Source organism: Canis lupus, chromosome 3, assembly GCF_048164855.1.
Source record: "Canis lupus baileyi chromosome 3, mCanLup2.hap1, whole genome shotgun sequence".
NCBI lineage: Eukaryota > Metazoa > Chordata > Mammalia > Carnivora > Canidae > Canis > Canis lupus.
The window spans coordinates 43,300,107-43,326,304 of record NC_132840.1 but is presented as its reverse complement, the minus strand read 5'-3'; the positions used below and the strand labels follow the sequence as shown (position 1 = coordinate 43,326,304).

General features: G+C 38.9%; 1 protein-coding gene and 1 pseudogene across 1 annotated transcript in view; one reads left to right on the top strand and one right to left on the bottom strand.

Annotated features, from left to right (window-relative positions):
• Nucleotides 1-26,198, bottom strand: part of CACHD1 (cache domain containing 1) — a 200,317-nt gene that overhangs the window by 113,769 nt on the left and 60,350 nt on the right. The window contains exon 2 of the mRNA XM_072820615.1: nt 7,244-7,306. Coding sequence (XP_072676716.1) covers nt 7,244-7,306 — 63 coding nt within the window. The remainder of the gene's footprint in view (nt 1-7,243; nt 7,307-26,198) is intronic.
• LOC140624858 (large ribosomal subunit protein uL23 pseudogene) lies at nt 871-1,335 on the top strand (annotated as a pseudogene).

Here is a 26,198-nt window from a genome sequence, read left to right as displayed (position 1 = left end):
CAGTAGGCAGGATTCTAAAGCAGCTATCATAACTATGCTCAAGGATACAAAGGAAAACATGCTTGCAATGAATGAAAAAAATCTTAGAAAAATACCCCATTAGAAAGAAACAAGTGGAAATCCTGAAGTTTAAAAATATGATACTGAAGCTTAAAAAAAAAAAAAAAAATCTGTGGAGTTCAACACCAGGCTGAGGCAATAGGAGTAAAGTTAAAGACAGATCAACAAAAATTATCTCATCTGAAAGTCAGAGAGGAAAATAATTTAAAGAGGAGGAGGAGGCATTAACTCAGAAACATGTAAAATATCAAAAGATCTAGCATATATGTGATTAAAGTCCCAGCAGGAGAAAGGAGAATGATGCAGAAAAAATATCCGAGGAAGTAATGATCAAAATTTCCTCAATTTGATGAAGACTATACATTTATAGATTTAGAAAGCTCAACAAACACCAGAGAGGATAAATAAATACCAAGACTGTTAGGTCTAGACAGTTATAGTCAAATTGCTGAAAACCAAAGAGAGAGGGGGAAAAAATGTCAAAGCAGCCAGGGTGTGCGTGTGTGTGTGTGTGTGTGTGTGTGTGTGTGTGTGTGTGTTTTTGGGGGGTGATGATATTACATCCAGGGACAACTTTCACAGACTTCTCATCAGAAGTGGAGTCCAGCACACAATACAACATCATTTATGCGTTAAAAGATTTTTAAAAAGCAATCAGTCTAGAATTCCATCTCAAGCAAAAATATCCTTTAAGAGTAAAGGCAAACAGACATTTTCTGAGCAGTACAATAATAAGAGACTTTGTCACCAGAAAATCTTCACTACAACTAAATATTAAGAGAAGTTCTTAGCCCTTCCCCTTTCACGAAGATGGTGCCAAAGGTGAAGGAAGCCCCTGCCCCTCCCAAAGCCAAAGCCAAAGCCAAGGCTTTGAAAGCTAAGAAAGCGGTGCTGAAAGGCATGCACAGTCACAAAAAAAAGAAGATCCGTATATCACCTACATTCCGACGACCCAAGACCCTGCGTCTCCGAAGGGAGCCCAAATATCCTTCAAAGAGCACCCCCAGGAGAAACAAGCTTGATCACTAGGCCATCATCAAGTTCCCCCTGACTACTGAGTCAGCCATGAAGAAAACAGAAAACAACACACTTGTGTTCATTGTGGATGTCAAGGCCAATAAGCACCAGATCAAACAGGCTGTGAAGCAGCTCTATGACACTGATGTGGCTAAGGTCAACACCTTGATCAGGCCTGATGGAGAGAAGAAAGCATATGTTCAACTGGCTCCTGACTATGATGCTTTGGATGTTGCCAACAAAATTGGGATCATCTAAACGGAGTCCAACCGGCTATAAATCTAAATTTTTTCACCATAAATAAATAAATAAATAAATAAATAAATAAATAAATAAATAAAATAAAAGAAGTTCTTAGACTATCAGTTGATTATCTTTGGAAAAAATGGAAGCTCATTGGAAATGGTCAAGTACCCAACATTTATTTTTCTTTTAATTTGTTAAGTTCCTAGGACAGTTTAAAGCAACATCTGTAACATTCTCTTGTGCAGTTTACAACAGATAGAACTCTAGCATGAAGGGTAGCAGTGGAAAAATGGACCTATAAGGTTATGAGGGTTCTAGATTTCATATGAAGTGTTAGAATATTAATTCCAAATACACTGTAATAAGTTAAGGCTGTATATAATTTATATAGCATAAACCTAAAAATAAGAGAAATATAGCTTTAAAAAGCTAAAAGAGATTAATATGAAATTCCAAAAAACTTCAAAAATTCAAAAGGAGGTGGGGGAAGAACTAAAAGAGGGGAAAATGAAAAAATAGTTGACCCAAATCCAAAAATCAAAGTAAATACTCCCAAAAACCTAAATTGCCAAATTAAAAAAAAAAAAAAAAAAGCCTCAACTATATTCTGTTTACAAAAGATACACTGTTACCAATGGAGACCAAAGGTAAATGCTTATGAAAAGACAGTGCAAATAGTAAGCATAGAAAGGCTGGAGTGACTATATTAACATGAACTTAAAGTTCAAGGAAAGACCAATGTAATCAGAGATAAAGAACAACATTTTACAATGTCAAAAACTCATCAGAAAGACCAATTTTAAACGTATACATGCCCAATAATGAAGCCTCAAACTATAGAAGGCAAAAATGGGCAGAATTAAATGAAAAAATACTAATTCCACCAATATAAATATTAACAATCCTCTTAGCAATGATAGGATCAGACATATAAAAATCAGGCCCAAAATAAATATCTAAATTATCAACCTGCTAAACCTAATGGGTATATAAAGAACCGAAGAGTCAGCAACTGCCAAATACACAATCTTTTCAAGTTTACATGGTATACTCACCAAAATACATCATGTGCTGAGCCATAAAACTCAAAATTTCAATAAACTAACAAGGACTGAAATCATATAGAATATGTTCTTTGACCACAGTGAAATTAAATTAGAAATTAGTAACAATAGCTAAGAAAATCCCAACTGTTTTGGAAATTGGACAACACACTATAAAGTAATCCATGGGTCAAAAAAGAAATTAGAAAATATTTTAAAAATTGAACCATAATAAAACAGTGATAAACTTTGAGCTGTAACAAAAGCAGTGCTTAAAGGACAGTTTACAGTGTTAAATGACTCTGTTTGAAAAACCAAAAGGTGTTTAAAAAAAAAAAAAAAAAAAAGACCTAAAATTCCAATTTAAGAATTGAAAGACCAAAATTAACCTAAAACATAAGGAAAGAAATTATAAAGAACTTAAATCTTGAAATAGAAAGTGGAGTAAATTAATGAGGCCAAGTTCAAGTTTTAAAAACTCGATCATCACCAATTTACTTTGCCATTCATTCTCTCTCATTCTCTGTCACTCTGATTTATCCATTTAACGGATTTTTTCCCCAAAAAAGCTAGCATTTTGTTTTACTGTTTTATGTTCTATGTTTTTCTTTTAGCCTACAGATATTAAAAGAATAAAATATTAAACACTTTTATGCCAACAAATTTGACAATTTAGATGAAAAGGACAAATTTCTTGAAAAAAAAAATCCACTTACAAAAATTGATACGAAACAGAAAATCTGAGAAGAAAAAAATGAAACCTCCCCCCTAAACCCTACCCACAAAACCCAAAGACCTGTAGCTATTAAAGAAACTGATGCCCACACAGAGTGCTCCAGGTGCAGATGGCATTCTGGGTGTATTTTACCAAAATAGAAAGGAATACCACCGATATACTCTTTTCAAAAGTAAAGGACAAGAGAATGTTTCCAAACTGGTTTTATAAAGCCAATACCTTAAAACCACAAAGTGATAAGAAATAAGGGAAAAAGAAAAAGTAGAACAAGGTAAAGGAAAATCAGGAGTTTGGCAGGCAAGGTGGGCTGCATCTTAAAATACGGCAGTCTCCTCTTTCAGCAAATGACTTCTGAGGAAAGACAAAGCAGGTGAAGGCCCTTGGAGTCCTAGGTCTGCGCAACACCAGTGCAAAGCCCTAAAGCAGGAATGTACTAAGAAACACCAAGGAGGCAAGTGTGGGATCCTGCAGACCCAAGCCTTGTAAGTTTATCAACACAATGGAACTGACCAACTTCTTAACACTGATGTTAATCAGATAGAACAAGGACCCTGGATTTAGCAAATTGGACATCACTGGTGACCTTGAAGAGAGCAGTTTTGTGGAACTTGTAGGGCTGGACAAAGTTTTAGAGAATGGGACAACTGGATCCAGGGAATATAGACACCTTGTGATGGTTTGGGCTTCAAAAGGAAAGAAAAAGTGTGGCAGAACATGGAGAGCAAAGTGGGGTCAAGGGTTTGTTTGTGGTTAAGACAGGAGAATAGCATGTTTACATGCTGAAGAATAGGATCCAGGAGAGAGAGAAGTAGACACCATTTAAGAAAGGAGGAGTACTGCTCAAGGAAAGCCCTCGGTCCAAGGTCAGGTACATCACACACGTAAGTGTTGCTCTTACCACGAATGCCTGTTCCAAAAGAATTCTGAAGTCTTCTAAAATCAGCTACTGCCATCAATAGTTTATGAAATACTGCATGAGGAAAATATGTTTGCTATTTCATTGAATAAGTGATTAATCTAAATAATTAGTAGAACATTTGTGAAAAAGTTAGACCAAACTCTTGAAACCTGTCCAAGGAGCCTCTGATTTCTTTGATGATCCAATTAAGGGCTCCAAGAGCTTCTTTCTCCCTTTGTTTCTTTTCTTCTTCATTGCTTTGTGCCTTATGGATGATGATTTGCTCTCTTTGGGGCACTTGATGAAAAATTTATTTTTCTTGATTCAAGTTCAATTTCATATAACAGCTTTATGTGCTCACACAATTTCATTTTTCAAAGTTTTAAAAAATGGAGTCTATGGGAAATGCTCCTCGTAAGAATGCACGCATGGGATTTTTATTTTCCTTAGGCTGTTGCCATAGACTTTTGGCAGCAAAACTACACAGATACTGAACTAATTAAAGATTTAAAACACATTGTTAGGCATTTAGACCCACACTCTGAAGGTTAATTTAAAAGAAATAATTAGAAAAAGCAAAGTCTATGCCATAGAGAATTTTGTGGTAAGAGTCAAGAATCACAAAATGTTTTTTATTAGTTTAATTACTTTGCTCCCCTAACCAGAAGATATTAACAACACATTAGATTTACTGCCAACTTATATAATATGCACAAGTCAGATCCAACTCTCAATGAGATCTGATTAGTAAGGTGGGAGAGTAAGAACCCATGAGGTTCTAGTTTTCATTACCCCAATGGAGGAATGATGGATAGAAAACTCAAGTCATGATTCCAGATCCTACAAAATACACCAAAACATGAAGTGGTCCACTAAAGACTGAGCTAAAATAGAGTACAGAGGTCAATAACCTACTTTGGATAACTAGCCTGTTTTGGCTTATCAAACAAATCTTATAAGCAGTTGAGATTGTTCTTATAATAATAATGACATGATAATTATCTCCACATACTGGATGCAAAAGAGGCAGAAGATCTATTTGTTCTGGGTTCTTCCAGAGGGCAGACTAGAAAGACTGGAGAAAGGTTAAAAGTACATTCTGGGTCAACATAAAAGAGAACTTTTTGATAATCAGAGAGGGGAAACACAGAACCATGTGATAATTTTCCATTTGAATTACTCAGATTAAAAAAAAAAAAAAAGCTTAGCAGAAGCTATTGTTTTGAATTGAAAATACAAACTTTAAAAATGAACTCAAAAAAATATTCATATATAAAACTTTGTGTCAAACTTGAAACTAGCTAACTTAACAGCCATGAGACTACAGGTAACTTATTTTATCTCTTGGAGCTTTAGTTTGCTCATCTGTAATAAGGGTATCTTTCCTTCAAGGTAATTTGGAGGGGGGGGGGGTGGAAAAATCAATGTAATAAAGCACCAGGGTTCCGTAAGTGCTCATTTGCATGATGATTAAAAAAATTTTTTTAATTTAAAAAAATTATGAAAGGCTTCCAAGCTTTGTGCACAGCTTGATAAATGAAGCAATGACATCGGTCTGGGAAAACAAAACAAGTTTCACATTTGAATACAGTTGAAGAAGAACTTGTCTCTGTTACTTCAAGAAAAGCAACAAAACCGATATCCCTGGATCAGTTTCTTTAAAAGGTTATCAAGTGGCCTCTGGTCTCCCAAAAAGTTTCCCCAAACATGCTTTGTGTAGAAATCTTCCCTACATTAAAAGAAAAAGCGCCTCTTAAATTTCATGACCCTAAAGGCACTTCTCAGTTTGCTGGAATATAAATAAGACAGGAATCATTACGATAAGACTCGATACAGTAAACCACATCATATTCACTGTAATTTAGGGTCATTAGTTTTTAAAAATATCTAAAGCTAAGAAAAAAAGAATACATACATAAGTGCTTACATCCTTTAAATTTAACCTGCAGAAACCAATAAAACATTTTAAGATCTATACAGAGGAAATGCTCAACTTCAAGATTAAACCACAGTAATTTCTTATAAATAAATAACTATCCCATAAATAACTTCACTAATGACAGTTGCAAAGGTTTTTCCTCTTGTACAGCACTTCTGAAGCTTGGATCAAGTCAAGCTGTTTTTCATGAATAAAATAAAGGCAGCATCTCAGATTTTGAATTATTATGTGTTTTACTATAGTTATCTTTTTATTCTGGGGAAGCACTCTGCTACACTCTGGTTTTTAGCTTGGTTCTGTTTTTTACTTAAGTTTCCAGCCTCGCTTCAAATTACCAGTTGATAGTCACATGGTGTAATGAAGTTGGTGGATTAGTTGAAATTAAAACCCAGATTCCTCTTTACCACCCCTTCTTTTCAAGCACAGATCAATTATTTATGACCAAGTTCACCAACACTGTTTTAATTTAGGAAGCAGTCCATTTGAAGGCAGCTGTAAATAAAGTAAATAGAATCTGGCCTCAGAACTTCCTGATCCCACACAGCATTGAAAGAGGAAAGGAAAGAAGCAAAGGAAGGATACAAGGGGAGGAAAGAAAAATCAAAAAATAAAAGAAGCCAATATCCACTGAGCTGCTTCTATGCCAGAATCTTCCACATAAAGGATCTTATTTGTTCTCAATTAACAATTCTCACTTCATAAAGTAGATATTGTATTCACCTTATTGAAAACTTAGAAACTGAAGGTCAAAAAGGCCAACTTGCAGGGCACCTGGGTGGTTCAGTGGTTGAGCATCTGCCTTTGGCTCAGGACGTGATCCCAGGGTCCTGGGATTGAGTCCTGCATGGGCTCCCTGCAGGGAGCCTGCTTCTCCCTCTACCTCTCTCTGGGTCTCTCATGAATAAATAAATAAAATCTTAAAAAAAAAAAAAAAAAGAAAAGAAAAGAAAGGCTAACTTGTTTACTGGGGGGTCACGAAATAAGGGAGAATTTGACCTGGGTTAGTCTAACTCCAAAGCCTGGACACTTCTTCTGATATTGGATGGAATAATTTCTAATCTTTTTAAAATTTGGATCTGTTTAGGAGTTTTCAAAAACAAAAAGGAATTAAATAATTATTTCCAAAGTATAACAAATAGTGAAAAACCATCCATGGAACCATTCTATCAACTGTCTATAAGAACTTCAAGTGTGAGGTTAAGACCTACATGAAATCATACACAGAACCGGGGAAAATCTCACAACGAGCAATGAAGCCATATCCAAAAGCAAGACAAAAGGCTGAGGACTGAATAATCTCTTACCTGCTGTACTTCACTTTCTCCATTTGAGATTTTCTCAGTGTAAACAAAGGAGTTGAATATTCGCTGGAACAAAAAGAAAATGAACAAACATTAGATTTTCTAAAGACCATCATTTTCTAATGAGTGTGTGTGCACGTGACTAATTTGCTTACAACACAAATAGAATCAGGCAGAAAAAATTTAATTAGAATACTGTTATTTTACACAGAGAAATCCACATATCAGCCAAAGTCAATCACACTTATATAAGCAATACCCAGGCACTTCTGTAGTGAAATAAACCAGATGTCCCACTATATTTTTCATTTTCAGAAATACATTTAATTATAGATTTCCGGAGCCCATGCCATTTTATCCAAGTGGTATAATCTGACAAAGTTGTGTTTCTCATTTAAATCCTGCACTCCCTGAATGCTGTAATTGTTTACAGACACTAGAATCTAATGTAATAAAGGTCTTTAAAAAGGATTCTTTCCATATTGTCTCATGTCCCTGGTCCCACCAGTACCTACCAAATATTATCTATCACCTTCATTACCCAAGCACTCCCTCGAGAGGGTAACATAATAGGGCTTGCCAAATATGTGCGGCCTTAAGATCCAGTTCTTACATGTCAGGAAATGGGACAGCCGTGCCAAGACATTAGTCCAAACTGTGACACACAAGCACACACATTCTTCCACTGCTCTCTGCCTAGCTAGTACCCACCCCCTCCATATATTGCCTGCGTTTAAAACATCCCTGCAGACTTATGACTTTACCAAACCCCTCCCATTACCAAGCACTCCCAAGAGATTAATATATAACAAACTAAAGAAATTAGAATCCAAGATACATATCTGTTAGAGACACAAGAAAAGAGCACGGACCCCATCATTTATCCTAAAACTTTAAAGATACCACTGGAATTCTCCAGATGAGTAAGGAGTCAGACCTGGAGATGTCAGCCAAAACTTCCCTTTTCCCTTTCTATCCTACTGCCAAGGGCTTGTCGGCATCTGGGACAGCTTCCAGGACAGTCCAACACACCTGCATGGTTGTGGTGAGGAAGGCAAGTGCCAAGTTTACCAAGTGCTGTGCAAATGAGGAAAGATAAGGTGCTGGGGAAGGGGGGGGTTGAGAGGGGATGGGGGGGCAGGTTTGTGACAGAATGGAATTTAATTACAGTCTGGAAAATTCTAAGTATGAATTATCATAATTTTACAATACACTACTCATTCATTCAACAGATGTTTATTTTCCCTTTCTTTCCTAAAAGTGACTCTGCTGAGGGGCGCCTGGGTGGTACACTAGGTTAATGGTCGACTCTTGGTTTCAGCTCAGGTAGTGATCTCCAGTCCAGTATCCCACTTGGTGCTCGGCGCAGAGCCTGCTTAAATTTCTCTCCCCCCCTCCCTGTGCCTCTCCCCTGAGGTTGAGCACATGTGTGTGCTCTCTCTCAAATAAGAAAATTAAAAAAAAAAAAAAAAAGACTGATAAGAAAGATACAGATTTTTAGTAATAGTGCTAACGATAATGATACTGGCTACTATGTAATAAATGCTTACTACAGGCAGACATTATTCTCAGCAGGTTACATCTATTTAATTATTTTAAAATGTTTCCTAAAACACCTCCGTGACAGGCACTATTATCTCCATTATACAGAAGAAAAAACAAGCAGATTTGTTGGGTATCTAATGCCATGCACATATTGCACCTTTGTGTGCATATCCTATTCCATCATTATCCTATTCCATTATTATAAGGAAATCACTATTGCTCCAAAGATGAAAAACTACTACCTTGGGAAATTAACGATCTTACCCAGGGTCACTTTGCAAGGCTGGAATTGGAACCCAGGCAGTGACTCCCAATCTGGTGTCCCTTACTGCATTATCTCATAAGAATATGCCACATGTCTGCCTTATACACGTAAAATAACAACAACAAAACCCGTCTCTATTAGGAGCTAACAACAACAGCACCCACCTCTGTTAGGAGCTAACACCCAAACATAGTGCAGATCAACAGTCCTTTAAGTGTCTTTCCAAAATTCAAAAGCTCTAAAAAAATCAAAAGTTTCACATAACACATTTGTTAGCAAAATAGGACATGATCTGAATTTATTTGGCAGTAAATCCCAACTCCAACTGATGTGTACTTATAACCTTTATTAAACCACTTAATGTGAATGTTCTGTAATTCTGATGCAGATATATTAATGAGTCTGATTACTGGGATCTGTTCGAGATCTCACCAGCAGTATTTTATCATTAAGGGGCATCAGGATTCAGAGTCCCAAGACATTTTGATATAAAGAGATTAGGGACCTGTAGACCTACAGCTTTAAGGTCCCAGTTTTCTGGTGAACACCTTAGTTTAGTAGATTATAACTTTTTTTTTTTTTTTTTTGAAGCTGGACCAGGTCACTGCCCTCTACTTCCCAGACCATATTCCATATTTTTATTCAATTTGATTTTCAAAACCTGCTCAGTACCATGAGAATACAAACTAAAAATTAATGTCATTTACGTAGGGTCTCCAGACCTTGAGGAATGTGATCAGTTTCTTATTTCTGACAAGGATCTTCCAGTTGATACATTGTCTGGCCTATCCTGGAAGATGCCTTATGGAACAATGCATGGAACAGCCCTGGGAAGCACACCAGATCCACCTTATTCAAGTTAACACCCACCAAGGGCCAAACTTATGAATATCACATCTTTTGTTGGTGTTGTTGTTAAAATAAAAGGGAATTCCTCACTAGTAATAAGGAATGTGTGTTGTTCACAAGGCTGTGTTTCAGTCCTTGTTTTATTCATTTATTTTTAACAATTATTAGTAATGATTGCTAATACTTCCATGCAGATCCTTTTATGGCCTATAAGCATTTTTCTATTGTCTGCTTTTAATGATGGGGTAGATAAAAGAAAATTTAGAAAGAAGCTCTGGATATGAACAGTAGTTCATATCAAGACTTTGTAGACTACCCTACTTTATACAACCCTCTAGCCACTCTGCAAAGTGAAATCACCTGTGAGGGTCATATTTTAGGGCTATCACCAAAGCAAATGATTTTTGCTCCTCTCCTTCCCCACGCAGGGGAGGGCTGTTAGAGGTCAGTAGAATCTAGATTAGTAACTCACGACTCAACAGGTCAGCCAGTCATATCTGGAGCAAGGTTAAAAGTTCAGGCTCACGTATGCACACAAGACCTCCAGGTACAGAGAGTTTCCACTACACTCTAGGTCAATGGACAGTAACTGTCCAGCTTAAAATGCAGAGCCTGCTAAATCCAGCTCTCAAAGGCTTAGGCTTAGTACTTTTATAGTTTACAATTTCACATAAATGATCACATTCGATTCCCACAGCAACTCTATGGGGCAGGCAGGGCAAATGCCTGAAACCGATTTTACAGATTGCAAGCTACAGCTCAAGCATTAGAAAATGTGTCACAGGTTTAAAAAAAAAAAAAAAAAAAAAAAAAAATATCATGTGAAGTCTGAACCCAGGTCTTGAGTAAAAACAAGCACTGATTTTAGCAAAGCTATTATATTTATTCACATCATCTGTTTGTTCAGGATAACCTAAGAACCCTAACACCTACATATAGGGAAGGAAAAAAGGCATATTGGGGATTTTTTCTACCATTTTAAGCAAGATATAATATGCTGGCATAACAATATATGTATCTGATTCACTATGTATATAAGCAATGTCTGGAGTGATTAAGAGTCTCAGACAAAGGTCTTATTTTTTATTACTTTCTCCTGCTATGTGAAGCTGTGAAAGGAACAGGGTTTTTGGGGTGGGCTGGAAGGCGGGGGTCGGAGTGGGAGAAATTAATTTGAGAGCAAGGCATTCCAAATGATATACCCAGCAGACCTCAGTGTAAAGAGTTTCTTGGTTGTTAGAGGGACTTGAAAAATGAAAATGAAAAAGCTGTCCTAAAACAGGAGCAATCCCAAAAGGTCAGAGTGCCCAATCCTCTTGGATGATTTGCTCACAGTGACAGGGTTAGGGTATGGCTATGTGGGGCGGGCATTCTACCCTCTGTTTCCAAGCTGTCAGTTTCCACAATCCCAATTCCCTGGAGAACAAAAGGAATTCCAGAAATTTGAACTCTTAATATTTGAGCACAACCTGAAGGGAGTCTGAAGGAACTCTCCACGGTGTATGAATCCCTGGAAGTAAAGGCAAAAATACTGCCCAACCCTGCCTACTAGTCTTTCTCATTCTCAAATACTGTAAGTAAAAATGTGTTTTTTTGAATGAAAAGATCATTAAAATGGGTGGAGTGTTTAAAAGTTCTTTTAAGTAAACATATTTCACTGGATTCTCTTTATCAATTAGATTTACTTCCACAATCAAAGAAAACAAAGTATCTTATTTTTATGCTCAGAGAACAGAATACCCTGGACAAAAATGACCTTTCTCTCATTGATACATACAGTTTAGACAACTAGCAGTATCTTCTAAACTTAGCTATATGCATATCAAATTACCCAGCATTTCCCATCTTTGGTATACACTGAGCAGAAATGTGTCCATATATTTATTAAAAGAGAAGCATAAGAATCTTCACTGCAGCACTATTCACAAGAGCCCCAACCTGGAAAATACCCAAATACCTATCAGCAATACAACAAATTGTGGTGAAGTCACACTATGAAAGATTCAGGGACAGGAACAAACAAACATCATGCATCAACATGATGATACTCACAAACCATATTGAGTGAAAGCAAACACTAAAATGCATAGTGTATAATTCCACTTATAGCATTTTCAAAACCAGGCAAAACTAATCTATCTTGTCAGAAGTCAGGAGAGTGGTTACCCTTCATGAGAGAAGGAACAGAACAGGGCATGAGGCAGCTTCTAGGACAGTGCAACCTTCTATTGCTTGATCTGGGTGCCAGTTAGAAGGATGTTTACATTTATGAGCATTCATCAGACACCTCTGAACTGTGTACTTTTCTGTGTATATGTTAAACTTCAACAAGTTTACTTTTATTTTTTTAAAGATTTTATTTATTCATGAGAGACAGACACACACACAGAGAGAAAGAGAGAGAGAGAGAGGCAGACACAGGCAAAGGGAGAAGCAGGCTCCATACAGGGCCTGATGTGGGACTCAATCCCGGGTCTCCAGGATCACGCCCTGCGCCCAAGACAGGCACTAAAACCGCTGAGCCACCCAGGGATCCCAACAAATTTACTTTTAAACATACATTCTAGGCAGGCTCTTTAAAATATACCCTAGTCAAATGCTTCCCATACTTTTCAAAATTATTTATGTATAAAAAGGGAAAAGAATTAACTGGATTATTATAAATTTTAAAAAAGCTACACCTAATCTGTAATCCAGATGAAACTGGGACTATACCAACTAGAGAGTCACCTAGCAATTCACAGATAAGATCTCCCAAGCCTTCCCTGAGGCTACATATTAATTGCTCCCTCATATTCTAAGTGTGTAACATTACTCAGTTCTTGAGCTTCCCAGCCTAGTGGCACTGTACTAACTTGAATTTTCAGAGGAGGGGGGAAAAAAGTGTCTTTATCTGAGTTCCATCCAGCCTGGATGCTTCCAACACAATTTAATTCAATCTCTTCTTTGCATATTGTTCTTTTATTTTCCTAATCACTGCCTTCCTCCTCTTCCTCCCCCAAAGAGGAGGTTCAACTCATGAAGATAAAAATTAAAGAATCATGCAACAATTGAATACAATCCCCCCCACCTCTACTGCAAGAGAAGGAAAAATAACATCCCACTGTGTGCGCACTGCACATATACACATGTGCATACATGGCGTGTAGCCTATCTCTTCCCACCTCTTAAGGGCTGCACCTTAGTCCTTCTCTGTCCCTACTCCACTCATTCCTCCCTACCTGCCATCGCCTTCTCTCCCAAATGTATTTAATTGAGCCTACTTAACAGATGGCAAGAGAATCCCACTTTGCTGGAACAGGAACAATTACATGAGTGTTTAATAAGATGGTCGCAGTACAGACAGTTGGTTCCACCTTCACGCCTCCAGCAGCTCTGCCAAATCTTAACTAGATATTTAAATGAATGGTATAGCACAACAGCACAGTGAAGAAATAAATACCTCTACAAGCCTAGTGCAATTCTGTTGGTCTCCCTCCCTGTTCTTTGCTAAGAAAATACAGGCCTGAATTTTTATTCAAAGGCTTACTCTCTTGATGTTTACAGGTCTCTGTTGCAAGCCAATTTGGCTGACAGCTCACTAATAGCTTCATTCAGCTCTGGATCTCTTCCTAGGATTCTAGGAATTGTGGCCAAAAGGGAGGAAAATATAGATCATCACCGTTATCTCAAAAAGTTGACCAACATTAGCCGTGAGAAGAGGAAAGTGCTGTCGTTACAACAACCTCCAACAATCTCTGGGCAGGGCATTAGTGGCAACTTAAGTGTTTTAGAAAAGAAAACATATGCATGACTTTATTTTCCCCTAAGCATACCTCACACATAATCTTTTACTAGGCTTTTAAGGGATCCCTCCTGCCCATATTAGACTTCGTCTGATCTTCACCACCCTATTTAGCCTCACACTGTTAAACATATGGAAGGTGCAGAAAAATGGCCTTCTCTGTGGAGGCTCATTGTTCTGCATTCTAAGGTCACAAATCTGTTGCTACAAATCTTGGTCATTTTCTCAAATCTCTGGATACAGGTGGGCTCAAGAAAATAGTTTACCAAGAGTATTGAGAAGGTTTCCACTAAAAAGCAAAATAAAAAATAACCTAAATATCCAGCAACAAAGCACTGATTACTTTTCATCCAAAAAATATATTGTGTGCTGAGTACAAATAGGTTTACAATGATTCCTGTTATTAATACTTTTAAAGTAACATCTATATATACGAGTATTGTTCTAATTACATATGTGTGTCGGGGGGGGGGGTACATTACACATAATGTTACCATGTATACTATCAAAGGTCCAGAATGGATTCAGGTGCTTTACAGCATATTATTTAAAACTCACACCAAGCCTTCATAGTAGTTAGTATGTATTCATTTACAGACAAGTTACTTATCACATCAGTTTAAGTGGCCAAGCCTAGATAGAAAATTTGCCTTACCCTAAAGTTTATGTATCATCCTCTAAGCAAATACCATTTTAATAGAGAAAACTTATACAAAATCTAGAAAGTACCCAAAATAGCAACAGGGCTTCCCTGTGAATAGTGAATCTAGGATATACTTTCTTTCTTCCCCATTCCACTCCCATCTTAAAATGGAACATCTACTTCCTTGATAATGGATAATGACAAACACTTTTCAGTTACCACACTCAGGAGAAGGGGCGTATGCTCAGTTATAACTCTACAGAAGACTAGATCACCACCTTGAGAGCTTTCAGAGGGAAAGATAAATGCAAGGACTTATGCTTGATGCTCGCTATAAAAATTAGATTTTAAATACCATACAGACTTGGAAGAAACACGGCTATTCCCATTTCATGACAAAAGGCAATGCTAAGAAACTGAAAATCATGGCAGAGGAAGAGGCCTACTTTGGGAATTTCAAACAAAACTCATCAGTACACAACAGATGACCTTATGGCAAGTGGTTTCCAAGGTACACATGTCCTGACCCAAAAGACTCATTTTAAGGTTGTATATATTAAAAAAATCATAATAGCTATTGTTTATAAAGCGCTTACTATCTGTCTGGCACCAGGTACTTCACATATATTAACTCAACTTCATAAACAATGAAGAGGAATTTATATAGACTGTTCCAAAAACATTATGAATGTGCTTCATCCACTAAGATAGTTACTCAAACAGTCTTGTTATTCTCTATTATTACTCTCTTATTGTTAGTCTATGTTTTTAAGATTTTATTTGAAAGAAAGAGAGAGAGATCGATCCTGGGACTCCAGGATCATGACCTAAGCCAAGGGCAGACACTTAACCGAATGAGCCACTCAGGCACCCCTATTGTTAGTATATTAAGAGTATTTTGTGAGTGAAAACTAATTCTATGACAACTGGAGGTGTGGAGAGAGCAAAAATACTTGTACAAAACTTAAAAAAAAAAAATGAGCTGGGACTCAAGATTTTACTTATTCATGAAAGACACAGAGACAGGCAGAGACATAGGCAGAAGGAGAAGCAGGTTCCCCATGGGGAGCCCGATGTGGGACTCAATCCCAGGACCCCAGGATCACGACCTGAGCCAAAGGTAGACACTCAACCACTGAGCCACCCAGGCGTCCCCCTCAGCTCATTCTTAATAGTTTTCCACTAATGATAATCTTTTCCTTCTCTGGACTTCTGAAGCAAAGACTCTATGAAACAATTTTTAAAATACATTCACTGTAGAGAATTTGAAAATTCGTAAAGGAAGAAGGGGAAAAATCTTTTGTCTGACTACACAGTAAAGACCAACTACTATTCATGTTTATTTTATTCTCTTCTACCCTTTTTGGCTTCTAGGCTCTAACTTTGTGGTAAATTTTTGATAATTGGTCCATGCCAGTTTCTTAGCACAGGTGCATGGTAGCTAGTGGGTATAAATAAATATTTGCATATCCATTAATCTAGGCATTAAATCATTCAGATCAGTATTTTGCTTGGTGACTCAACCAGCTAACAAAAAAGGAGGAAGGTGTCCTTTCTCTTGAAGATAAAAAATATTCCCCCTTCTCTCAGTTTATTAACAAAGCTTCCCCATCCCTGTTTTTTCCTTCCCTGTCTTCATTGGGCTCTAAGTAGGCACACATACACACATACAGACACACACAATGACCTGCATACTTCAAGTTTGTAAAAGAAGTCAAATTATGAATTCCTTAGTCTGATGTCATTTAACTTAACACCCTTCAAACCAACATGAGCTCTGAACAGTAAAAAAGCATGTGGGAGAGTCACAAGTCAGTGGCAAGTGTCATCTTTACAAAGAGCTGCCTGTTTTTTTTTTTTTTTTTTTTTTTTTTTAAGAGCTGCCTGTTTTGGTCCACTCTGTCTCTCAAAAGAAATTACAGAGAAAAAGGAAAAGTCTGTAGTCTGATTTAGCAGGGAAAATCTAAAGCAATAATCTCAGCAAGCAAAATTCCTCTTCTTGATCACTTGGTTTCCTGTTGCAGCATTCAAAACCAGAAGAGCGGGTGAGTAAATATGAGCCCAGAGAACAAAGACAGGCAAAACAAGACAGAAATGCTTCCCCTAAATGCAATAAAACTTCTGAAGGGTTACTGGATTTTTGTTGTTGTTGTTGTTCTTGTTGTTGTTTTGGCTTTCAAAGAGAGTAAGAGGGGAAAAAGGCAAGTAAATCAGTTCCACATGTTGGAAAGATTCAGCCTTTAGCCAATGTAACTTGATTAAAAGTAATATTCATGACAATGCACATGGCAACCTCTCAGAAATGGAAAGCTGAGTTGCCCAAACGCTTTGCAGATGGTGCCAAATTTCCACTCCCCTACTTCCACTCTCCTAACTTTTAATTCCTTCACTCCCCACCCCCTTGATCTCCATTAAGGCTTTTTTGTTTCACCTTGAAAGAAAAAGGTGGGGGTTATTCAATGGCTGTGCGTTTATTCTGGGAGCAGACGACAGTTTAAGGGTATAAGCCCTCAATATTCAAGTGTTCTGTGTGTGCACAAACCCATTCAAAGTGCTCAGGTCTTTAGGAATCTATCCATTAAAGACAAAGGGAACTAGAAACCCTACAATGCTTAACCTTCCAGGCCTAAGCAACGACGTTTCATTAATAACTCAGGCAATCAATCATGTCCTTTCTGAATGAGTCAAAAACCATGTAAAATATGGCCCCATATTCAAGGAGATCATGATCTAGTTGGAAGGAGAGAAGTTAAAAACAATAAAAGAGTAGTCAACAATGCAGCACAGACTTGGTTTGAATTTAGTATGTTTGGCACAGGCCCAAGATGCTGGGATGGGGGGGTGAGGGGAAAGAAACTCCAAAGAGATGGGACTGGAGCTTGAGACATTGAGTTGAGAGCATTTGAGTGTTCACAGATAGGGTATGGCACATAGTACTAAGTATTTGGGCCAGGCATTGCTCTATATGCTGGAGATAGAAAAATGAGCATAAGAGACAAAACCCCTGTGCAAGTGGACTTTGGGCTTAAGAAAAATCTCCTGGAGGGCTTACTATGCACAGGCCCCATATACTTGGAAAAGGGGGTGTTCTAAGATAAAGACCTTGCCTCTTTCCTGGAAAAGCTCATATTCTAAAGAGGGCCTCTGAAATCGGTAAGTAGGATACAAAGATAATTTCATCAGGGAAACTTTTGCAAACGAGGCTGAACTGAATGGAACAGAAATGAAAGAGCTAGACTGTGGAGATTTTTCAAGCCAGTTAAGAGAAGTTGGATTTTATATGTATGGTAGGCACTTAATATTTTTTGAATGAGTAAATGAATAAATGTATATTTGCCAAGAAATAAAGAGCTGTTAAAAGGATTTTTAGCTGGAAAGTGACATGATGAAATCGGTGATTTAAGAATGTTTATATTCCACATGCTCAGAACCAGGCACCCACTTTACTGACTTCTCACAAAGAAAAAAAAAAATGTAGGCCATTTAGAAACCAGTTCCCATCCCAAGGGTCTGTGACAGTTCTAAGAGCCAAATGAACTGGATCATCTAGCATGACACTCAAAGGACCCTGAACTGAAGTTTCCCATGTGTCTTATCTCCTCCGTAGAGTTAGGAAATCCTCCTAGGGACTGTTTTATTCAACTGTGCAAATCCCAATAGCAGTTACACAGAGCAATATTATGGAATGAGACCGAAAAATACTTGTGCAAAAAAAAATTAAAAATAACTTAATGAAAAACAACTGTTGGGGTTTAAAGCACAGTCACAGCGCTGCATTCAGAGATGAAGACTGGTTTCTCGACATTTCAAAATATGCTACTGTAGGGGCTGTTGTGCCTGTTTTTCACATAAAATGTTCATTTGTACCACATCCAAGTAGAGAGAATTTTCATACATGTAATTCTGGTACAGTCTTTTACTTAAAAAGATGCGTTTTTAGTACAATCATTTAAGCACAGGAACTATACATCAAAGTATCAGAAAACCTGAATAATGATGGCAAACTGCAGCTCTGTATAAACTAATTGTATGGCCTAGTGGGGTCATCAAGCCTCCCCAGGCCTAGTGCCCCTCACCTAGAGAATGAAAAACAGATGACAGAAAATTCAGTGATCCTAAAATTTCCATTCTACTCTTATACTAGAATTTTATTGAAATACCAATTTGAGGAGCCACTAATGTTAGGTATTTCTGCCATATGGATAGGTGTTTCAAGAAAATTACATTTGCTGATTAAATCTGACTTTAATTATTTAAAAAAAAATTACAAACCTATCTCTGAAACTTGCTACAGGAGGAGTGGCCAAGGAGTCAAAGGATTTTAAGATGAAAATTTAAAGAGAGAAAACCAATCTTGAGAGTTGTGAGTTTAAATGTGGATGTTTTAAGACATGAATCAAAGCAGTTAGCTTTTTCAGAATAAATGGGATGCTAATATGATTACATAAATGTCTCCCAGGTCCTCCTGCCTATATCATTCTTCAGGCTCTCCCAGCCAGGGTGCCTGTCACGCATATCGAATACCATGGTAACAATCCTAGCCTGTGATGGCTCCTGCACCACATGCCAGGATTCTCAATAATTATTAACTAACATTTTGATGAATGATGACTCTCTGGGCTCGGATTCACAATACAATTTTAATGAATAAATAAATGCTGGTTAGAAATGTTCTTCAAATTTTGGGGGTAAAAAAATTAGGAATGTGAAAGGGGAGCTAAAAAAAAATCCTATTACCAACTGGGGGGCCTTGGAGAGGTTAATTTGCCCCCATATTCTAAGTTATAAAGTGGAGCTGATCAAAACAGCTACCTTGTAGGGTTTTTGTGAGGTCCGATACATGTACAGCACTTATTCCTTGCATACAATAAGAGCTCGATAGTAACTTTTAAAAATCCTCCAAAAAGAACTATGCCCAGGAATAGCCATTTGAGATTACCCATGTCCTTATTCCAATGCCAGAAACTCTTCCACATCGGCTTTTCATAAGCCTTCTCTGAGGTAACATGATGGATTTAAAAACACTATATTTCCAGGAAATGGCTTCCACATTAGCTCTCAGGGTTTTTACAAGGTTGGCTCCCAGTCTCAACCTGCTGGTTTCCTCCAGTTGATTTAGAAATCCACATGCAAGTGGTGTCCCCTTCGGCAAATGACTTTTCCTCTTGATTGACAGTACCATCTCGTGGGAACTGACCCCAAATCTCTAGTTCACTCAAACCCAAGGCCTTGTACACATATTCCAAGGAGGCCAAAGGATCACACTGAAGTTGGAAAAAGCTGCACAGGTGCTGGCATCTCCCAATCTCGTACTGTAGTACTGCTCTACAGACAGGGTTCCTTCCGTCCAACAGGGCAATGCAAGCACTGGGAGAGCTAAGTAGTCCTAAAAATCCAACCCACACATACTAAGCAAAGAGAGGCTGCCAGAGAGGGGCAAATGCACTAACTGGCTCTCCCTTCAACAGAATCCATGGGCTCATCCAAGCCCTGCCTAGGAGGCAAAACAATTCAACCCCCTTTATTGCCATCACTGAATACTTACTTTCACATTGTAGGCAAGTTTGCTTATAAACACACTTGTAGTTGGCGAGGGGGGGTGGGTGTCAGAGAGTGGGGACACTACTCTCCTGGAGAGGAACCGGGGAGCTAAGGTTGGGCTTTGGACTCCTCCAGACCTCAACTATCTCAGCTGTGTGACCAGTACAAGTTATTTAAACCTCTTGAATCTTTTTTCCTCATGGAAATTTAAGCAACATACCTCCAACCCTGCAGAGACAGGACAGAGTGATAATCAGCATCTACTAAGTTTGCTGTTAGAATTAAATGAGAGTGTCTGGCATATTATTTTTGCCCAACTAAGTATAGCAGGTAGGAAAATTGTTATCATCTTCCTTGAATATCCAGCATAATTGCCAATAGATGTCCAGTAAAGGCTTAATGAATAAAAGATTTGGTACAACTCACTTATTTGACAGAAGAGGAGACAGTCTCAAAGAAGGAACGTGATAGATTGGTCCTGTCCCTCGTTGGTGACCTAATACTGGCTTCTCTAGCTTTCAGCCTCCCTGTTACATTTTTAACATGCTGATTTCTCATGTAATTTTAAAAGTCTGGCTGTACTGCATACGTAACTAAATACTAAACCCTATTTATTTACCCCAAAATGCCAGTTGGAACGGGAAGGAAAAATATGTTATCTAAAACTACTGAACTAGGACAAAACCAGAACATCAAATTATTCTCCCCAAGCAAATATTTAATTTGGCTTGAGTTCCTGGAAGGGAACGTGGTATAGTGGAAAGACCATGGGTTCTTTGCAAGGATGCAAAGGATGTCAGACTCTGGCCGTCAGCTCTACTATGTATTGTGAGGTTGGAGGCAGGTTTCTTAAAATGTCTAGAGCCTCAATTTCCCCAGCTCTAAAAAAAAAAAAAAAAAAAAAAAAGAGAGTATTATGCTATCTAACCTCGGGCAGGGAATGCTAATAGTTACAAGATTTCTTTTTGGGATGATAAAAACGTCCTAAAATTAGATAATGCTGTTGATTGCACGACTCTGGAAATACACTGAAAACCATTTAATTATACACTTTAAATGCGTGACTTTATGGAATGCAAACTATATCTCAATAATATCTGCCTTACTGTCATAGCTGTGAGGACTTATTTACCATCTATGTGAGAAAAAGGACAGCACACAGTAGGTGCTCAATACAGTTACATAAATTGAACTTCCATCACTAAGGTGGTAGTTACCCAACTTGAAGCGCACAACACAAATCCTGGTTTGCTCGTTATGGAATGCAGATTCCTTGGCTCCACCTCTATAGCTAATGAGTCCACAGGCCTGAGGACACCAGTAAGTGTGAGAATCACTGAGGCAGTTCTCAGAGATGGCCTACTCATCACTGTTTGGAAAGTTCTACACTAGGGAACCTTTCAAATCACAGTACTACAAACTGAGCCTCTCTGAAATGTCAGTATGATCTCTCTATACTAAATTACTGTATAATTCCAAATTTCTGTGAAGTGTACTTTAAAATATGATCTGGCTAAAAGAAATTTCTGCAAAAGAAAAAAAAACAGGGAGGGAGAGGGAAATACCCACTATTGCTGGCCACTGGCCACTTCAAGGCAGGGGATAAAGGGGTGGTCTTTTCCAAATCTTCATACACTAACAGATGCTCTCCACTTGCAGTCATCATGCTCAGGATTAGAGATGGAAGAAGAAAAGTAGGAAAGCACTTTGATTTGTCATGCCTCTGTCTCCCTACCTCCCTGAAAGCTATGTGTTAGTACCCTCATCTTATCAACGAGGAAATTAAGACTTGCCAGGACCAAGCAGCTTTCTCCCAAGTCACACATCCAACCCACCACAGGATGGGGCTGCTCTTCCTACAACTCTGGGCTTCCCTAGAGGCTAGAATTCGAATCCGGGACCAAGAAGTCTTGGGCCGCTCCCAGACTTCTGGAGTGGTGAGTGAGCTTTCTTTGTCCTAGCATTAGCCTTCTCCAGCTGAATGTTCTGGAAATGCTCACCTTCCCATTGTGGCCCAACTTTGTTTTCTGCTAGTGAACTCCGACTTTGAGTTGACTCCAAGCTAGACTCTAGAAGACCTAGCATTAAGACAGTCCTATTCTAAAAGCTCTTAGAGCCAGGGAGAAGAGGGAGGTGTAAGCAGAAATTGCAGGGAGTGGCCAGCAGGGGGAAGGGACATTAGACCCAAATCCCACACAAAGTCAAATGGAGCCTCAGTTCCAGCATTCAACAGGAATTATCAGAGCCTCATATGCAGGGCAGGGACATAGCAAGAGGGTGGGCGGGTTTGCTTGGTTTTGACCTGGGATTCACATTCATCAATAGCCCCAACACTGTACTTTTGATTTACTAATGAGACTTTGTACAACAGTCACAGAGATAAAAAGACAGAAAGGGGGGAGGGGGAATAGCGATCATAGAACTTTGAATAAAACACATCATGCATAGACAGTATTCTCAAAAGTAATGCTTTAAGGAAATACATACCGAAATTGGCTTATAAATAACACAGACTGCATTTTGGTGCTTAAGAGTTAATTTGCTAAATAAAACTATTTAAAATAGAACACGTTCGTCCTGAATCATTTCTTTATTTATTAACACACAACTTCAAAAGTGGAGGCAGGCTGGACAGCTCTGTCTCAAAGGTCTACAAGTTAGTGTGCATGGCTGAAGCCTGGCTGAGTGCTGGCATTCTTTCTCAGCGGCAGCAACCACGATGCAGTATCTGCAGGGCCTCCTTTTGGAGCTCTGTTCAGAACTCCAACTCCACATACTCCAGTAACTGCCTTTTCCCTGCCATACTCCCCTCTCATTCACACCTTACCTCTCTACAAGGCACCGATAATAGAAACAAATCCTCTTCCTGTTATCTTCTGCAGCTACTGCCTTCCTCCTCCTCCTCCTCCTCTTCCTCCACCTCCTCCTCCTCCTCCTCCTCCTCCTGACACAGCCTTTCAAAGTAAGAGTAAACAGCCTCACTTGACAGATGAGGCATCAGAGCTAGTAAGTTTCAGGGTGAGATCTGAACTCAGATGCATCTGACTTCAAGGCCAAGGTTCTTATCACTTGTAGGTCTAAACTCTCCAGCCACTTCCCAAGCAATTGTGACTAACAGCCCACCTCCTTGCACAGTTCCATAGTCTCTAACTATGTCATGCATGCTCTTTGACTTCTCTCTTGCCTTCTTCCAGACCTCAACCGCCTCCAGACACACTGGCCTCCAAGATGCTACTCAAGCTGGCTGGGCACTTTCCAGCCACAGGGCCTTTGCTCTTCTGGTTCCATTTTTCTAAAACATGTTGCCAGTGTATGGGCTTGCTCCTCCTGTTTCAGGGTTCCACTCAGATACTATTTTGTAGAAAATAGCAACCCCAGGAGCCTGCCCTGGTCACACCTGACATGTCCTACATTTTATTGTATGCTTTGCTGTTAGTCTCCCCATATCGGTTTGTATGGCATATGAGCAGGATTTTTGTTTTGTTCCCAGTGTCCCCAGCACCTAAAACCACTCGTTGAATTCATCAGAGTGGTACTAATGGAACACATACCATGAGAGAAACACCCTACTGGGAATTCTCAACAGCGAGACTCACTCAAAGAAGGTGCTTCCTGGGGATCCCTGGGTGGCGCAGCGGTTTGGCGCCTGCCTTTGGCCCAGGGCGCGATCCTGGAGACCCGGGATCGAATCCCACGTCGGGCTCCCGGTGCATGGAGCCTGCTTCTCCCTCTGCCTGTGTCTCTGCCTCTCTCTCTCTATCATAAATAAATAAAAATTAAAAAAAAAAAAAAAGAAGAAGGTGCTTCCCTTGCCTAGAACATACTTGCCTCCAGTTTCCCTAGTAGGTTCATCATTAAGGCTCCTTGGAAAAACTGATCTCTATGCAGTGGGGGTATTGTGCTGCTCTAACACTTGCAGAATGCATTGCAATTTGTTTATGTATCTACCTCCCACCTCTGCTACCTTATCAGTTTCTAGAAGACAACGGATTCCTACTCATCTTTGAATGCCCAGCACAGAGTAGGCACATCCTTGGGGACTATGTGGTATAACGCTACCTCCTAATACGCCCCCAGAAGCGGTATTTAGGGTAACAGTGTTAAGAGTCTGGTATTAACCAGAACCATGACAGGAAAGATCTTCTGGCCACAGAGAGCAGGATCACTAACCAAACCAGTCCATGTATAAACACACTCAGCCAAATGTTTGGTGTGGCAAACATTTTTGAGCAACAAAGAGACATCGATGGGTAATAAGCCAATTAACAAGCAGAAACTCACTCTAAATAGACGTGACTTCTGACAGAGCTTACGTGCATGTTGACCTTGTTTACCTCCCCCAAACAAGTTCAGAGTAGCCTTCTCTGCAAGTGCTCTAAGTTCCTTCTGTCCGTCTCTTGTGCCTGCATGTGCACTCATCCCTACGTGCCTTTTTATACCCTGTATATACACTCATATTCACCCTAGTTACTAAGGGAGCAAAGGGACAGTGGAAGATAGAGGAATTTGCTAGGTATCACAAGTCCTGGGACTCAGCTCATGACAGATTAGAGGTTTACCTAGATTTCCTCCCTTTCCCATCTCTGGAACCCCAATTAAAAATGGAAGATTCCATAAGCAGTAAGACAATGGAAGCAGGTGAAACTTTTGCTCAACATCGGTAGAACCGCATCAGACCACAGTGCACTGGATTCCCCATAGCGGTCTGACTTCTAGACTTCTGGAGTATTTGCTTTCAAAGAGGTTTGGGGTAGGCCTTAAATAACAGGGCTTTTCATTTTGTCTGTAATGCATTAATTCCAAATTTAAGGAATGAAGCCAGTGGAGAAACATTCCATGCAATGAACAGACTTGCTCTACATTACAGGAATAGTTGAAGGTGATATACAATTAACTGCCAATAAGATCTCCTCAGACTTTTTTTTAAACAAATTCCTGCTACAGAATGAGGCTTAGGGGGAAAGTATTTATTTCATACTTCCTTCCTAAAAAAGGGGGGGATGTAATATTGACAGACATCTGAGCTCATTCTTTCCACTTAACTCCTCAATGAAAGAGTTGACCCATTAACAATGATGGAGAAAAAACCCTATACCACTCTGCCTTAACCAGTTAAATAAAACTAAAAAGTGTGTCTCAATAGCTTCATTATTTTTAACCTCGGTCTCTCCCTAAATTTTCCTCTAGATGTATACACAGGGCTTTTTAAAATCTTGTCAATAATTCTGATTTTCAGATGTCATTTCTTAAAGCTAAGTTTTTACCTATCATTTAAAAGTTGCTAGTCTTCAACCTCTCAGAAAGAATGTTGAGATTCATTGCGGAGGTGAGATGGGGAAGTCAAATGGCCCCGGGGAATACTAAATTGTCCAGGCGGCAGGAATCAGCATCGAAGCACCCAGTGTTCTTCCAACTAAACTATAGAGCAAAATGCTGAATGTAATTTTAAGTTTGAAAGTAAGAGTTCTGTGCTATCAGATCCTGACCACAAAGGACAGCCGAATCTTTTACTGCCAGGCACTGTGCTACTTCCAGGGACACCAAATGCTCCTAATTATAGAATCATATCAAAGTTAGTCTCAAAGGCATCTTTTTCTTTTTATTCCAGCCAGCCCATTCTTATCATAAACAACAATAAGGATGAAGAGGTTGACTTGGGCAAAATCATGGAGGATCTAGAAGCAAGCCAGCAAGCCTATGAAGAGCTAGAAGTATTAGGGACCCTCTGAAGTAATGTTATAGAGCAGAGGAATAAACTGATCTGATCTAGTAGGATAACTTGGCAGTGATAAAAGACCCATCATTAGCTAACTAACACGTAACATACAGTGAAACATGAAAACTAGGGTCAAAGGCTGTTGTGGATTCAAATCCCAGCTCTGCCAATTAGTAGCTGGGTAGCCCAGGGCACATTACCTAACCCAAGGACGCACCTCTGCCCACAGCATCCCACTTCGTAGGTCTATTGTTAGTATTAATAAGATAATTCATTTATCCCAGTAACATAGTAGCCAGCATAGGATAGGTATTAAATAAATGATAACTTTTGTTGTTGCTATTGTAATAAACCAAAATGGAGTGAGGCAACATGGGAGGCTAGAATAAGGTGATTTTCTAGAAAAGAAAAATGGGAATGATTAAAGGGGCTTTTAAAAGCTTAGTTGTTGATTGGTTGTGAGGGTATTGATAGAAGCAACAAAAATGCTAAAGAAGTTTGAAAGCTGGGTAACCTTACTTTTTTAAAGATTTTATTTATTTATTCATAAGAGTTACAGAGAGAGAGAGGGGCAGAGAAATAGGAGAGGAAGAAGCAGGCTCCCTGCGGGGAGCC